At 38.6% G+C, this 18,111-nt stretch overlaps 1 protein-coding gene across 1 annotated transcript; it reads right to left on the reverse strand.

Moving 5' to 3' along the window:
• Position 1: 1 nt before the first annotated feature.
• cdc42ep1a (CDC42 effector protein (Rho GTPase binding) 1a) lies at positions 2-17,774 on the reverse strand. Its single transcript, XM_055149900.1, has 4 exons — positions 17,632-17,774; positions 9,523-9,612; positions 4,432-5,576; positions 2-1,778 (listed from the first exon to the last, which is right to left on the reverse strand). The coding sequence occupies exons 3-4, from the start codon at positions 4,898-4,900 to the stop codon at positions 1,093-1,095; spliced, it is 1,155 nt and encodes a 384-aa protein (XP_055005875.1). The 5' UTR covers positions 4,901-5,576; positions 9,523-9,612; positions 17,632-17,774; the 3' UTR covers positions 2-1,092.
• Positions 17,775-18,111: the final 337 nt, after the last annotated feature.

The raw sequence follows: 18,111 nt of genomic DNA on the forward strand, positions 1-18,111 counted from the left end.
TTTATTGTCCATTTATATCATCGTAAGTACATCGTTGCTATTGTCTGCAGCACGTGGTAGCGATTTGCACAATTTGCTGCCGGTGGTCACAATACATACATACATACATATACATACAAAATGGCTGCTTATATTTTCATGTACAATTGTAGAAAATATATAAGACAAATCTTCTATAAAAGCAATACAGGAGTCAGACTTCATTTTCATACAAGGTGCTCGGAGTAACTGTAGTCTGCAGCATTATATTACCAGCTATAGGCTTTAGTGTTAAACAGAAAATACTGATCCCTTGATATCCAATGAGTAATAATTGTAGTGTGATACCTCCCTTTTTGTGCATTCCTGAGTGACTTGAAGACTAAAAGATGCAGTGAGACCTGAAATTATGTAGAAATTATGCTTTATTATTTACCCTAACTCTTTAAAGATGGACTATGTAACTTTTCCGATTAAAGGTCTACCATCTGCTTGTCCAATAGATGTTATTGCTTTGCCTGAAATGTTCCACAGTATGGCATTAAACCTATCTACTTCCACGGACACAAGCAGGGTAACGTGATCAAGCAAACTTACATTACATTTCAGGATAATGTTAAACAATAAAAACTCATGTAATTAAATAAATGCAAGATAAGTCTAATGCCATACTGTGGAACATTCCAGATAAAGCAATAACATCCCCATAGAGACAAATGTGTAGTAGACCCTGACCCTGTCTACATCTCCAAAGCTCAAAATGCTCTGCTCTACCATGTGATGTCATGTAGTGGTAAATCTTATGTAAACAGCTACCTTTTGTTCAGTAGAGATTGGCCAATCCAAGGCTGAAATGATCAAAATAATTCTAATGACTGTGTATGGAGTTTAAAAACACAGTGGAGAAATTCCTGTATTATTAAATGTGTTTTCTGGTTACGAGAAGAACTAAAGGTGGGTGAGTTCTGCAGGGTTTGGCTGTTAAGTATGTGGGAATGAAGCAAAACACAACTTCAGGTATGTTTTTGATGAGGAAACAACATTATAACATAGATCAGAAAATAGCGTAATATGGGCCCTTTAAGTGTCCATAACATCACTTTTATATCCTATTTAGACTTTGATTTCGTCCTCGTCTTCGATGTAAGAGTAGGAAATTTTCTTCTTACTGAACATGTCTGAGTGAGTGTCCATCTTGTAGTGTCCCTTCACCACACTGCTGCCTCCGTAGTGACGTGCCAGCACATCTGTAGCGCTCTGAAACCTCTCACTCTCCATTCCCACCCCTCCCTTCACCCTCTCTGCCGAACCCATCACCACATCGGGCATTTTAACCGAATATACTCGTTCGTTTACTTCGACAGCCTCTTCTTCGTCCCAGTTCGGACTTTTCCCGCCACCGCAGTCTTCTCTGAGCAAGGAATCCACGTAGGAGATGGTAGCAGAGTCCATCTCTGAGCCCTCGTTGGTCAGCCCGCATGCCGACCCCTCCTCCCAGGCGTGCCCGTGGTCCTCAAGATGTCCCCCGTCGATCAGGCCCAGCACCTCGCTCATGAGGGATGGTCCCAGGTCGAAGGTGAAGTCGAGAGAGGTGAGGGATGGCAGTGAGTCGGAGTAGGCGGTGTGTTTGGGTTCGGTGGCGAGGAGGGCCGAGGTGCGGGTCGAGAGGAGGGGCTGGTCGGTGTCGGTGAGTGAGCCCCGGTGCAGGTTGGGGGCTAGGGGGGTGGGGAGAGAGATGGAGGGTTGCTGGCGCTCCGAGCGGGACAGGCGAGGCAGGGTGACGAAACCGGAGTCCACCCCTAAGCACACAGACAAAAGCAAAATATGAAATGATAACTGTAGCTGGGCAAAGGAATTGTTCTAGAATGAGAGAAATCTAGTCTAGTTTAGAGTCCTTCGATTTTAAGTTTTATGAAAAATACATTTTTTTATGTAAATATTTTTGTGTTCCAGTTAAAAGCAGATCGTGTAACTTTTCTGGTTGAGGGTAACTCAATTTGAGTGTAACTCACCTGCTTGTCTCCATGGAGATATTATTGCTTTATACACACTGCAGTTATTCAATTACAGGTATTTCTAGGGGTATACAAAAATATTGAAATATCGATATATAAAATCATTTAATTTGATGATACAGTATAGATATCGTGGGCTGCTGTATCGATATATCAACAAGAGTATTTTGGTTTATTTTACTAAATTATTTTGTTAAAGAGCTATAGTTGTGTCGCTTGTTTGGAGAAAGTTCACTTGTTTATGCATTACACTTGAGTAAAATGGGTGTTTTTCATATGAACTTAGTGGTTTAATAAAGTCTTTTAGTATCACAGCCATTTGTTTGTATTTATGTGTATCGAATCATTTTGAAATATATCGTATTGAATCATACTGAATTGAAAGTGTACTGTATTGTATCGAGGCCAATGTATCGAGGTATGTATCGTATCAGCAACTTCTTAATGATGCCGAGCCCTAGGTATTTCTATTGATAAAATTATAACTTGCAAATCTGCATAATTTCTGTGAGTTGTAACTTGGATGCTCGAGCCCATAGAAAAGTTTAATGCCATACTGTGGAACATTACAGACAAATCAAAATCTTCAAGGAAACAAGTAACACCAGAAAACTTACAAAATGCACCTTTAATAGTATAATTAATATCCTTCTTTTGAATTCTAATCAAATGTAGGGGAATGATTGAAGACCATAATTTGACACTCAGTTTAAATGTCTTTCCAACAGGGGGCAGTATATTATTGTGTTCCAGATCTATGCACATGCAAGATTTCATATTTGATATAGTTAGATTAGATAAATGAATAAAGGTACCAAAATAACAGTATATTTCTTAACTTCCACCTGCTTTATGCCATTATTTGTTTCCTGAGGCACATTTCTGAAGTGAAGAATGCAAAACTGCATGACAGCTGGCCATAGTTTAAGATAACTTTATAACGTCATGAAAAAGCTAACATAAATATACAAAACACACTGCTCTAAATACCTAAACAACATATGCCTTGATATAAATATCAGATGTTCCTGCAATTAAGTGGTATGCCAGCACCACCTCTAATCTGTACCATATTAATAGCACACGACAAGAGCATAAACTTCTCTCACGTTTGCCCAGAAGGTGAACCAACCTATTTCCCCTATTTCCTCATAGTTTAACAGTGAGGCATTCAAGCACAGGTTAATAAAGTCTGAAATTACAGCATCCGAAGAATGCGTGTTGAATTCTCATTATCGACCCCCTGCAGACAGCCCGAAATGCGGAGGAGGTCAGCCAGATTGTACCCTGTCATGTGACTCACTCAAACTCAAACTTAGTCTGGATACTTGTGTTATCAGTGCCAATGATTACAGGGCCTACGGGGTGATTCATGGAGGACATCTGGGGCAAATCTGTTTAAGTTAGGGCGCAAAATCTCTTCAACTCGTTTGACCTGGCAACTATGTGGTGTTTGACTTTGTTTAGCGTCAATGTAATTTAACACCAAAGGAGAGCAGTCTCTGGTAGAAAGGCCAATTTCAAGATTAGTGGTTGTTCTTTCTGTAAATTCCAAAATGAATGAGTGCAAATAGATGACATCATGCTCCCAAATTTCCAGGCAAGATGAATTGGTTTGTGGAATTATGCCAGATCTTTACAAATAGAGCATTTACCGACAGGAATCTAACTGAAAATCTCTCATAACACGTGGCATAGTCAGCTAACTGCATTTTGATGACTTCTTTTTCATCATTGCAAACCTAACAAAGGCAGTTTAAAAAAATATGCAAATTGGGTGAAAATGCAGGGTCCCAAAAGCCACTAGGGGGCCCAAGAAAAAGAATGACTTGTTTAGAGTTATCTGATTTTGTAACAGCCTTTTCCATTATCCTTAATTTTATTGAATTTACTTATCTTTAACAACATAAGTTTGAGTAAATCAATAGGTCTGGAAATGCTGTTGCTTTGCCTGGAATGTTCCACAGTATGGCATTAAACCTATCTATCTTGCATTCATTCAATTACAGTTTTTTTTATTGTTAAAAATACATCCTAATGCATACATGAGCTGATTCACCTATCCACAGATTTGACCTATAATTTGGCCTGTCACCTACTTGTCTTCATGGAGAAAGAGAAGTTCTAAACTGGAACATCTCAATCAAAAATCCATCAAGCCAGCAGCTTACATAAGAAGCTTTTTTGTGGCTGTAGTTGATCAGACTTGCATTTTTTGGCTGCTGATGCTAGCTACATGTAATAAACCATCTATCTTAGTATTTGCTTTGCTAATTTAATCCCCATCTTATTTGATTTGAGTTTTGAAGATTGTTTTATTGTATGATTAAGCATCTGTTACATAGCAATTTCACTTTTGGATCTGGTCAAACCTTGACCTATAACCTATGCAAACATTACAAGTCAATCAATAACACATCTCATCTCTCATACACACCATACGAGCTCATCTTGTCCTCCGGCGTGTTCTGGCTGCTGGGGAAGAGCACTCGGGTGGGGGTCCCGTTGGGCAGGTCCACGTCCAGCCTGGGGAGGGAGATGGCGTTCTTGATGATGGGCGACACGGCTGGGGGAGGCGGCGACAGCTCTTTGGCCTCCTCCCGGGCCCTGTTGTCCGAGCCCCTCCTGATCTGACGCAGGGTCCTGGTGAAGAAGGCCCCTATCTTATTGTCTGGGCTGGTGATCGAGTCCGTTTCGCCGCCGTTCCCGTTGGCAGTCCCCCCGTGGTTACTGAGGAAGGAGGTGTCGCCGAAAACATCCCCACCGCGACCGACGTGCATGGTGTGGCGGAAGTCACCGAGTGGAGGGCTGATCATATCTGTGGTTAGGTCCCCTTTATAGCGTCTCTTGCCGTGGGAGTGTGTGACCAGACCTTTAAGTCCTGATAGTTTTTCTTGAAGATTCATTTTGACCAGTTTTCACACAAAAATTCCAAAATGTAAATCCAAATTGTTCACAATTTTGATCTACAATCGTCGCTGGGTTTTATGCAACTGCTGAATGTTTTAGATTTGCAATTTATGTTTTGATAACAGTGTTCAAAGTTCACATTTGAAACATGTCCAAAAGAATTGACAAAAATACTGACAAACTTTCACAAGAATTTCAGAACATTTTTTCACTGTTTTTATGACGATTCAGACAGGATATTTTGTTGTTTACGAAGAAACCTCTGGTACTTTTGCGATTTACAAATTGCGTCTGTTCAAATTCCAATTCCAAATAGTCTTGCAGCCCTATTTTATGTCGACAAAAATCTGCTGTCAAGACTTATTCCAGTTTCCCAAAAAGCGTGTAACTTCTTCAGCACTGCCAAATATCTGACAATTTAACATCTACGTCTCTCATGTGCGCGCCAAGCTCTGCCCTGGTCTCTGTAGCTCACCGTTCTGCATAGCTGGCCGAATTAAACGCACATAAATTGCTAAGAACACTATGCAGTTGTGCAGTTGGATGCGGCCGGCCTTTTGGAATGTGGTGAGGTCGCCTGGTCTCCCTCGGCTGGCTCTCCAGTCCGCATCAGCTCAGAAATAGGTCCCTGGTCCAGCTGCTAGCGTTTGTGCGGTGGTGCGGTGGAAACATCTACGGGGAACAAAAACAGACAGAACAGCTATCTTTAAAAAGCGGGCAAAGATGTATGGTGTTGAAAAGGATGACATAGGGCGGTTTATATAGAGGCGGTTGAGTAGAGATGAGTGAAACCAAGGCTATTCTATTATCAGAAATGGGTAGTACTCAGTTACATTTACTTGAGTAACTTTTTAAAGGTCCTGTATTACACAAACTGGATTCTTGTGAGCTTTAAGTAATATTAGAATGTTGTGGTCTCCTCAGAAATATACCTGGAGTTGTGTTTTGTTTCATTCATACATGTTTGAGTAATCCTCCATCTCCAAAGCTCAAAATGCTCTGTTCCACCTTGTGATGTCATGTAGGGGGAGTTTTCAGTTAACCTTTTACCTTTAGTGTAGTAGAGATCGAAAATTCCAGGGCTGAAATCATCCAAATCTAGTAAATACATATCAAATTTAAAAACACAGTGGGCATATCCTGTAATACCATATGACATCACAAGGTGGAACACAGTGTTTTCTGTTTGAGAGAAGAACTCAGTCTAAATATCCAGGGTTTGATTGTTAAACATGTGTGAATGAAACAAAACACAACTGATAATGACGATCAGAAAATAAGAGTAATATAGGGCCTTTAAAAATTTTTACTTTTCTGCAACATACTTTTACTCCTGTACTTTTGAAGTTACTGTTACTTAGTTTTGGCTACTCTACCCACCTCTGTCTATTGTACACACACCACATTCAACTGGTCCCAGACAGGATTTTTTTTGTTTTGTTTTTTCAGGATTCTACGTTCCAAAGGTCCACTGGTCTGGAACTGACTAAATTTAGACACAGTCCGTCCCTCCTCTACAGACTTTTAGGGGATTCCTGGAGTCGGTCTGACCTGCTTTGTCACAGAAGAGAGGAGGAAAGTTTATTCGCTTTTAAAGGATTGAGTTAGAGCAGCAGAAGCCTGTCTATAAACTTACACATTACACGCTAACCCCAACCTCTCAGTAAATGATATCCACTCTTACGGTAGTGCTTTTAGTAGCAGAGTAAAAACAGGATATGAGTCAACCCTATTTAAAATTAAAATGGTCTTCCTCTTGTGGCTTGATGACTTGAATCTTGTGGTATAGCTCTCAGAGAAACAACTTTACCATTGTTCATTTTTAATATCATATTTTATAACAGCACCACAATAAAAACAAAACACTAGCCAACAAGCCAAAATATGTTTTCTGTGAAACCAATTTATTTATCTATCTTATTTCACATATAACCATTACTTAAAGGTGCACTGTGTAACTTTCCAGGTGCAATGTCCTTTATCATGGAGATTTTGCTTTGCCTGGAATTTTTCACAGTATGATAATTTATCTATTTCCATGGAGACAAGCACAAGCTATTTTACCTGTCCGATTTGCGAAGAGGTTGGCCCGCTTACAGTAGAATGCATATAGGCACTGTTTTATTGTTTAAAAAAAATAGCTGTAATTAAATAATAAGAAATTTTAATGCCATACTGTGGTACATTCCAGGGAAAGCCCAAAATAAATACATAAATCTCAATCTCAAAGCAGTCTCCCTAGCATATCTCCATGGACACAACCAGGTGCTGGACTCTTATCAGAAAAGTTGCATACTGCACCTGTAAAGATGCACAATGTTACTTTTCGGTTGTAGGTTGGTCCACCACCTCCTTGTCTCCATGGTGATGTTATTGCTTTGTCTAAGATAGTCCATAGTATAGCATTACACTTGCCTTTATTCAGTTACCTTAAAAACTGGTAGCAGTGGGGGGTCACCTATCAACAAATATGACCTGTAACTTAGCCTGGTGGTGTTTCTGTGGTGACAGACACATTTACTGCCATACTTTGGAACATTTCAGTCAAAGCACCAGGAAGTTACATAGTGCACCTTTAAATAGCAAATTATGTCAACTGGTATCTGACCAAGTTGATCCCACATGACCTCTTTGCCACAGAGTTCAGCTAACAATTTGTTAAACTTTAAAAGGGCTGTATATTGAGCTATTTTCTGATCTATGTTAAAATGTTGTTGCCTCAGTTGTGTTCCACCATGTCATGTGGTGCTACAGGAAGTGCTCCACTGTATTTTTAAACTTTATACACCTTCACTAGAATGCAAAAACTACCACTTCATGACATCACAAGGTGGAACAGAGGATTTTGAGCTTTGGAAATGTAAACAGCACAATAATGCAGGGTTACTCAAACAAGTGGCAATGAAACAAAAAACACCTCCAGGTATGTTTCTGAGGAGGAGACAACATTATAACATGGCTTAACATGGCAGTTTTTATTTTTAATTTAGGACCTTTAAGCAAATTTTTTTCTACAATAACTTTTTCGTACTAGACATTCAGTGAAAATATGTTAGGTGGGGAAGAGATACTTAAAATGTCTGATAAGAGAAGTGGAGCTATGACTTCCTTGTGTGTATTAGAGCAGGAAAAAGCCCCCCTTCCTTCCAGTGTTGTTCTTTGCCAGCGGAGTAATGGATACCCAATCCTTAAATATTTTGATAGCATAAAGCAGCTCTGACAAGGTCCTCTGTTTCTCTTTATAAGCCCTGTACAGGAGCCCCCTGCACATGCACTCTACCCATCTGGCTGCATTAATGAGGTGCTATGGTTCATGACATACAGTCTGGGGCACCCTCCCCCCTCCCCCCAGCCACCAGGGAGCGCTAAACTCAGGTGTGAGGTTGAATTTGAGAACATGGGATCATTATTTTAGCGATTTGAGCTAATATTCATAGCGGTATGTATTATCCATGAATATTAATGGTGTTATACTTTTTTTTACAACAGGGTTATAGTTAGGCTACATTTTAACTTAAAGGTGCACTATGTAACTTTCCTGGTACAAGGTCCAATACTTGGAGGTGCTATTGCTTTGCCTGAACTCTTCCCCAGATGGAATTAAACTTATCTAATATTGTTAAAAATATTCAAAATCAGATACTAATCAATGCTAAAACAATTATCAAAACTAGATTTAAGCAAGTATCGATACTGGGGGAAAAAAACAAAACACTGAATAAAATATGATCTTAAGTTTTAACTAGTGTAAGACCACATAAACAAATACTGATATTTTGTGTTGCAACTGACAATATTTGAAAATTATCATTTGGGTATCAAAATTGATATTGAGTATCGGTTCTATTCTTTAATATCAAAATCGAATTTGACCACCCTAACTCATACATATTCAGTTATAAAAAAATACCTTAAACATGCATTATTGTGAATTGGGTCACCTCTCCACAGATCTGACGTATAACGTAGTGACCTAGCACCCTGGCAGCATCACCTGCTTTTCTCGTTTTAATGCCCTACTGTGGAACATTCTAAGCAAAGCAACGGGGACAACCTGAAAATACACAGTGTAACTTTAACTATAACTACACTGCTATTTGTGATGCTATTTGTCTCGGAAAATATTGGTAATTATCAGTCACGAAAATCCATATCGAGCCATGTCTAATTTTACCACTGTCCCTAGAGTCTGCACACGTCACTCAGACCACATGTTTTCCCTAATGAGCAAAAACATGTGTCTTTGTGTATCATGTTTAAACAAGTCAGTCTAATTGATAACAGCATTACACGAACGCATGGAAGAAGACCATTCATTATAGTGCTTACATACAGGCTTGTGCTTTGTCTTTCCCTTTAATCCGGTTAATTCCTCTGACCACAGCACAAACAGGGTCGTCCCCTTTGGACCTGTGTTGTGGGACGTTAAGGGCAAAGCTCATACTGACTACACATGTACGGCCCAAATGAGCTGTCCTCACTTAGAGCGCACTGGTTTGAGTCAATCTAAAGTGACACGTGTATGAAAAAATATATAAAAATGTTCTCCAAAAATAGCATTAAGTTCCTCCCTGGATGAATTGTTGGCATCTAAAAACAGTAGGGGGGTCAAACATACCTTGGATTATAGGCTCATCGTTTATCTCCTTGGTTACTGTCTTGGTATGGGGCTTGGGTCTGATGTCACGGCAGACAGTCCAAATGATTTCTGTAAAAGAAAGAAATAAGGACATTAGAATATATTAAGAGTAAAGTAAACAATTTGTAGTTCCATAAGGAAGACACATTTTTCAAGCTTTTAACATTATTTCAAATATAAAACAAGAATAGTATTTAGTTGCAATTCAGCAGGATTTTGACAAGTCCAGGAAGTCCTCTTGGTTTTTGTTATTAAATCCATCCACCTTTATCGAATTGGTTCTGATCGTTTTACAAATCTGTTATAGGGCCATGCTGATATTTTCCAAATGTGTCATATGCTTGCCAAGGGCTTGCCATCTGTTTGTCTCCATGGAGATCTTATTATTTTGTCAGCAATGTATTTATAGCATTAACCATATCTATCTCCATAGAGACAAGCACATGAAGACAGCACGCTGTTACAAGTCAGATCTGTGGAGAGGGCACCCGGCTCACGGTAAGAATATAATTGAATAAATGCAAGCTAGATAAGTACATTGCAACAGGCAGAGCAAGAACTAAAACAGGGGCCAGAAACTTCCACCAGAAAAGTTTTACAGTGTACCAATACATTAAACAGATTCAATACAGTGGTGTCATGTAAAAAGACTCAAACATACAATACATAACATAATTCCTCTCATTTGATTAGCTGTGAATATTCATATTAAGAACAAAGAACATTCAAACATTTTTGCAGTAAGTAGCCAAGAACATCCACTCATCACTGATCCAAATATAACGAACGCTGCTGTCTAAATTATGACCCTGTTTCTGCTCCAACTTGATAAAGCCAATACTCCCGAGCATTAAAACCTAATACTTTCTTCAACAACACAATATTATTTTCTATTAGTTCTGCAGTCCAGGGTTTGCCGTTGTCTCAGACTTCACAGACAGACTCCATAAAATATTTCCATGTCACGATGTACAGCATTGAACTGGCCCTAAACCAGAGGAACCACACTTTAATGAGAGCCAGAGGAGAGGAGCATCCGTCAGAACAGAAGGCAGGGAGAGCGTGCACTGTCTACTGCTCAGGGAGGATTGGAAACATACAACTATGAATATGTCATTGTTCTTCCCTAAATCTATTGCTTATGCCTGCACAATGTCAGGAAAACATGTGTTCAAGTTTGTGAATAATACGTTATGATCTGGGATATTTGAATGGTCTCATTGATGGAGTACTTGTTCAGGTACTTTCCATAATAGAAACCAATACAATACAAGGAGAGTAAGAGGTATGTTGATGTGTTGAAGGCAACCAGACCCCGAACAAAACTGGAACCTATGTTTGAATTGACAATATAAAATACTGAACTGGCCTTTTTTAACGTTTAGGGTAACTGAGGCGGTTATGTATGCAGCTACGTCATACAGTTATTTACAGTAAATAAAACTAAAAATAGGCATACATATGAACAATAGTACAGTGTAATAAGCAAGGTTCTTGAAGTCAAATGTTATGGGTTGAGTAAACTAATTCAGATCTCTTACTTTAACTAGGGATGCAACAATATGATACTGGTATCGGATATCAGTGCCGATGTTGAAGATGTTAGTGGGTTCCAATTGGTTTTGGAATCAATATCGTATCAGTTTTTGTTTATACATTTAAGATATTTGCCCATGTTGGACCAAAACATCTCATATTAAACTTATTTATGCAAGGCTGTTCTATAATTACTTTAAATTGTAAATGGTAACAAAATATATTTAGATATTTTATCATACATTTGTATTCAAATTAAATAAATTATATTTTCAGTCTCTGCCCTAAAATCGGTTGAAATCGGGTATCAGTTAAAGTATTGACATCAGAATCAGAGCAGAAAAAGCTGGATCTGTGCATCCCTAAATTTAGCAAACTTGTATGTTACAATTTGTTAGTATTCTAACTTGCAGCTTTTCTCTTCATCGGTAAGCAGTTTCCACATAAGTTATAAGTTCACTGAACTTGTTTAGGTTTACCACGATAAACCAAACGCAAAAAAGACCCTGATGAAGCATTGCTTTGCTTTAGATACAGTGCCCAGAATGGATTTGAAATAGGTTTTTCTATACTTTGGATGTTACTATTGAGTCCAGTTTTTGTAAGTTTTTATGTAAATAATTTTAATTAAATCTTCTTCAAAAACCTGTCTGTAATTGTGAAATTAAATTAGATATATCTTGCAATGGTAATGAATGGACATTTTATATATTAAATTCACCCTGTTCTAACTGGACAACTATTTGACAGACATTATTGCAATACTTAGATAAGATTCAATATTCCTTACTTAGTTGCCATGCATAACTTTACACACTTCACTTCACCCCACGTTTCGCTACTCAACTCTGACCTCACTTCCCAAAGCTAACACCAGCTACACAAAAACCCTATTGCCTTGTCTTTCAAAAGTGTTGACTTTCCTAAACGCCAAATCAATGATGCCCTTTGCTCGCTTTTGCAACTCTTTCTTCTCATGTCCTTCGCTTGCTAACCCACTAACCAGGTGAACAAACACACAAGATAAGGCCACATATTTCAGGCTCTCCCTCGGACTTTCAATTACGGCACTATTTTCTCCATCCGTGCCCTGACCAGATCCAAGCCAAACAGCGCAGCACTTCCTCCCTCTCCAGCAAAACAATTTTAAGTCTCAACAGATATCTTTAGCGTATTCTTGCATGTGTTGAAACTGGCAGTCCCCTCTAGCTTGGCTTTTTGGTTGTGTTTTTGCTCCTTTGTGCTAGGGTTCAAACACAAACAGAGGCTGGCTGGAGTTATAGAGGTCATTATAGGGGGGCGGAGGGATATAATGAGGTATAATGAAGGTGTAATTAGGTCCTGGTGAAATAGTTTTTTTATTGGTCATGGCTCTGCTTTGCCAAAACATTAATATTAGAAAAGAGACCACCACATGCAACGCAATAACCATGACAGCTTTTATGTAATAATCTTATGATATTATAAGCCACTTGGGGGTATTAACATGCTTGAAAGTAAATTGTGGGAAAAAATTATATCCAGAGCCACAAGAAGTTTTTGTTCCAGCTTTCTCTGCACTATTTTTCACTTTCTTAACGCATTCCTAGCATCCTAATTATTCAACGTGATGAGTTTTTAAGTTTGTTTCACAACTTTGTGAAGCCAGAGTGGAGTCTTTCACAGTAATGTTATCAACAACTAGCATGCTAATAGCTCAACAGGTTTACTTCCTGATTTGCAGACAATAAAAAAAAAAAAAACAAAAAATGCTTTACAATATACCGCAGATTTGAACATCTAACTTCAGAAAGTGTAAGAGTAAAATCAAAATGGGCTTGGTGTACTATTTAACTTTTCAGGTACAGAGTCTGCCACTTGCTTTTCTCCATGGAGAGGCCAAGGTACAGGTTAGGTCTGTGTAGTGGCAAGCTGGCTCACAGAATGCTTGATTATATGCAAGTTGGATAGGTTTATTGCCAAACTGTGGAACATTGCACACACAGCAATTAGGGGTGTGCAAAAATATCAAAATATCAAGATATCGTATCATTTAATGTACTGACACAATATCAATATCATGGGCTGCTGTATCGATATATCGTCAAGAGTATTTATAAGGTATATTTTATTAAATTAATTTGTGTAGGAGCTGTAGTTGTGTTTATGTCTTCAGTTTAGAGTAAAATGGGTGTTTCCATATTAACTCTGAACAGACTTAGTGGTGTTTTAGTAACAGAGCCATGATTTAGCCTTTGTTTTTCACTGAAATGTATCAAATCAATGTGAAATATATCAAATCAAAAGCTCAGTGTATCAAAAAGCGTATCATATGGTGGCCTATGTTTCAAAGCATGTATCGTATCGGTGACTTTTTAATGATACCCGGCCCTAATAGCAATAGCATCTCTATGAAGACAAGGAAGTAGCAGATCCTCACCAAAAAGGTTTTACAATGAACTTTAAAGCAATTTGTCATAACTAGTAGAAAGAGCTGCCACAAATATGCTATATAAATTGTCCTTATGTACCTTTCTGATATAACAAATGTTGCGTTTGTCTCCTTTGGAAACAAACGGTCACAATACTTTCCAACAATCTGACAAAACATCACAACAACTTTGCAACAGGAAGACGCTAATTGCTTTTTCCTTATTGCACTTGACTTGAGTAATTACTTTCTCTTTTGAAGCCCAGTCTCCATAAATGTGTTTATTTAGAACTGTCTATCTTTATATATGGCCTCATCTGAGAACAAAGGGGGGAAAGCTGCAAAAGGAGGGTCTGGTACTGTCTATTCTCTTACTAAGTTTAAAAATATCCATGTGTGTCCCATGCTTATGTCCCAAAGTAATGATTAGCAGGTGTCATTGTCTCCATTGCATTCCTATATTGTTCTGTCTGCGATCTGCCATGTTGGTGCCAAATATCATAAACTGGAAGGCTTCAGGAAGACGGGGGAGGTGGACTGGTGCCAAAGCTGGGAACACTTTACAGTCGTCATTGCCAAGTTCCCATGAAGTCAGATTTCCTGTGTTAACCTGGATCCTTTAGGCAGAAAAAAGGACTTGAGATTAGCCCAATATACCCCCTAAGAATTCAGATTTTCTTATCATCAAACATTCCTTTTCTAAATATATCTGGGCAAAAACAAAGATGTTATGTAAGGTTTAGGGACATATCTGTGGTTGAATAAATTGAAGTAGTCCAGGAGTTGTGAGAGGGGACATGAGGCTGGAGACATGAGGCCTCAAATCATTGTGATATGAGATAGTATTGTCCATTCTAGTCGAGTCTAGCTATGCTTCTCTTGTAGGGAGTATTATACCTCTGATGACAAAGGCCAAGCTAACAAACACTGAGCTGGTAGCAGGTGTTCTATTTCTGATAAAATAAATAAAATTGTTTTATAGATTACAAAAATAAAATAAAATAAAACTTTACTTAATTTTTTTCAGCCTTTCCAGGAACTTTAAAATATACGCCCAAACAACAAATATCGGATAGCAGTATTGGTTGAAGAAAACAAAATCCATATCGGACCATCTCAAATAATGATTTATGTTTTGACGTTTTTGTGACAGTGACAAAGCGCCTTCCAAGCATTTTCGACATGTCTGGTTTAAAAAAATAAAGTTGCTGAAAGGTTTACAGTGTGAAAGCAAATACAGCAGCTGAACGCAACTGACCCTTCTCCACACTTGCTACGTCAATGACACTCAGAGGTCACCGCCATAGGTCCTGTCAGGAATGTAGAGCTCAGGTAAAAGTAGGTAAGAGGAAAGAAGGCGTCATTGTAATATTGTAGATCTATCCTAGACATGTGCTGATCATCTGGCAAGCACATTACCAATGAAAGCATGGAAGAGGAAGCAGGAAATTGTCAATGGCATTCTTGTCATCAAAAGTTCATTCATTATGTTAGCCCACAGGTTCTCAATCTGCGGTACAGGTGCTACTGGTGGTACTCAAGTTTCTTATATAGCACTGACAAGTCCGTTTGTTCAATTTTTGTTGTTTCTTAATCAAAATGTCTGGACTAGTGTTTGGTTGTATTGATACATATTTACTAATGTAATCTACTTTAAAAGGTGACTTTGTAACTTTTTAGATTGGGAGGCCACCACCATGGAGACGCTATTGCTTTGCCTGCAATGTTCCACAATGAGATTAAACTTATATAACATGCATTTATTCAATTATCGGTGTTTGTAATGCTCAAAAAATACATTTAAAAACATGCTTTCCGACTATAAGTGGGGTTGCCTTTTCACACTTCTCACCTGTAAATTGGCCTGGTGGCATCTCCTGCTTGTCTCTGTAGAGACTGATAAATTAATAGTAAATGCCATACTTTGGAACATTGCAGGCAAAGCAATAACAGCTCCATGGAAACAAGCAACTGGCAGGCTCTCTACCAGAAAAGTTACATACTCCAACTTTAAGAAAGTGGTAATGGTACAACAAAGCTAAAGCTGAGAATAGCCATGCTGCTAATTTGTGATTTTAACATCCTCCACTGCTGACTGTTGCCAGCAGAGGGCATCAGATATTCTGTAATATTTAAAATACAGGTGCCACAAAACAGATTTTTTTTAAATTAATGCAAAGATGTAACTATTTAAACAAGTCAGAATAAATAGTAGTTTTTTTTTAAGTCCAGTGAAGCTAGTTAGTGCTAAAGACATAATTTAGGCTTATGTATTAGACCTAGTACTTTGGTTAGTTCTGCTTCATTCTTGTCATTCGGTTTAGTAATGGCTGTTTAAAAAGCTAAACATTTCCAGGAGTCTGGGGAAATGTTTTTGGCCCCCTGTATTAGCCGATTGGATTCTGTGCTCTTATCACAGCAAGCTCTCTATTGATCTCCACTGTTTCTGTTTGTTTATTTGTCTGGGCCAACGGTGTCCTGCAGCAGTGTGTGTGGCATTTCACATGGTGGCCTCCTAGTGGGCTGCAATGGAGGGTCAGAGGTCACAGCCCCCTGGACATGGTGTTAGTCACTTGTAGCTCTAATTAAAACACTTCCAAGGCCAACAACTTCTCTGCTACTATGTCAACTAGGGCTGGGGATCACCCTTAAGTCCCTGACGATTCAATACGATACATGGCTCACGATACGATAATATCACAATTTCTCACCATGATATTCTGCTTACTATTTTGTAGGAACCACAACAACTGTATTTTTTTGTTTAACCACAACCTGAAAAAACTTTATTTAAAATATACACACTTTAATCAAAAAAAGTGTGTTATATATGTTATATTAAAGACCCTGTACCTGATTCTTTTTCCATGGCTTGCCCTAATACAGATACATTGTATAAGCAGCTCTTGAGGTCAAAATAAGTCTGCTATGTACTGTCAGCATCTAATTATAAAGTGAATCAGGAAGTGTGCAGTTAGCATGCTAGTTGTTCCTGTCTGGCCTCTAAAAGTTATCAAACGTGATTATAAACTCATTGTGGTGAATAATTAGGATGCTCGGAATGCATAAGATAACAGAGGAATAACTTTGGACCACTGCAAACCATTTAAAATGAACTAGTTTTGTTTTTCACATTTTTAAGACAATAAGAAAGCACCTTTAATAAGTCTCTAAACAACCAGTTCTTGCACTGTCACAATATAATTTCATAAAATATAGAGAAAAACACTTATAGGCCATACTGTATCAAAATATATTGCTATTTCGATATTATAGCACACCCCAAATGTCAACATCCAGGCACTTCTTCAGAGCTACTATGTGTGGAAAGAGGCAGTTGTAATTACAAGGCAAGGACGATACAAATCAAAGCTGGAGTTTGCTCAACAGAGGCTGCGGTGTGTGCTTGTGTAATCATACATCACCAAGGCTGTTAAAAGGATCTAAATTTGTTGTTGAGGCGATGGAATTTCATGTCTGAGATTTAGGGAAAAGCTTCTATCAACATTTGTCCTCACTCAATGACTCCCACAGCTGTATCCATAAACACTGTGATAAAACCTGTGATAACCATACAGCCAAAGCGATAGCAAGTCACTTTTTAGTCCAGATCTTTTACAAGTCTTAATGGCATGGGCTTATCACTAAATAAACCAGATATTTATCCATTGAATGAATAGCTGGAAGGCTATTATGGATGTCATTAAACATTAACCCTATTTCATAAAGTTCAATAGAAAGTGTTCAGCTAATTGCATTCTAATAGGCTGGTGGAAAGCCATAAAATTAAAGCCAGTAGTAGGCCACTATGAATAGGATAAAGATAAGGATATAAAAACACTTAGATAATGGCACAACTCATTAAAAAGTACACTAGTAACTGCGTTATTTTAAGAATGCATTATAAGATTATATAATATTTTATGCAACACCATTTTTAACCCAAATGTGAATAATAATACTTTGATTTAGACAAGGGACCTTACTTAGACACAGCAGCTCACAAAAATAAGTGTTGATTTTAAAAAAAAAAATGAAGATAAAGCTAATTTGATAAGTTGCTATAGGCTACACTACAATTGTACAGTGCAAATCAACATCACTTAGAGGCAAAATGTGCTTAGAAACTTGCAAAAACTCACCTTGGATAACGCAGGACAACTTGAAATACACTTATATCACTCCATTTTGATAATCATTCCAAGACGTTTTCAGTTTGGGACAGGTATAGAGTAACTCCGGTCCGATCCAGGCGGAGGTGCAGCCCGGACTGTGTGACTGGTGTGTCCCCGGTGAGAGCAGCAGCAGCGCGGTGAGAGCAGGGGGAAGGGGGCGGGCCGTGGAGGAGTGGAGGACCGCGACCGCTCTCCAGTGGAACAAGTGGAGGGGGGGGGTTCCCACACTGCACAGCGCTGCTTCATGTGTCCAATCTGCATGCGCTCACGTTTCAACAGTCCGCCAATTGGCTCATTAAATCCATTTAAATCAATACGGACGGAAAACATGAAGGAGGACAGTATTATCATGTTTACGCACGAGGTAGGGGGCACTCTGCACATTACGCACAAGCACAAATCTGTCAGTCAACTTTATACTGTCTGGTTTGGTATATTAAATTATCA

The sequence above is a fragment of the Boleophthalmus pectinirostris genome, unplaced genomic scaffold, assembly GCF_026225935.1.
Source record: "Boleophthalmus pectinirostris isolate CB_2022bp ecotype Guang Dong unplaced genomic scaffold, ASM2622593v1 HiC_scaffold_14, whole genome shotgun sequence".
Lineage (NCBI taxonomy): Eukaryota > Metazoa > Chordata > Actinopteri > Gobiiformes > Gobiidae > Boleophthalmus > Boleophthalmus pectinirostris.

What these genes read in the sequence shown, in the direction of transcription:
- cdc42ep1a (XM_055149900.1), bottom strand. Translation starts at nt 4,900, where the DNA reads ATGAATCTTCAAGAAAAACTATCAGGACTTAAAGGTCTGGTCACACAC. An exon ending in GGACAAGATGAGCTCGTATG is followed by an intron (nt 1,779 to 4,431) that starts GTGTGTATGAGA and finishes CTGTGTGCTTAG; the next exon opens with GGGTGGACTCCGGTTTCGTC.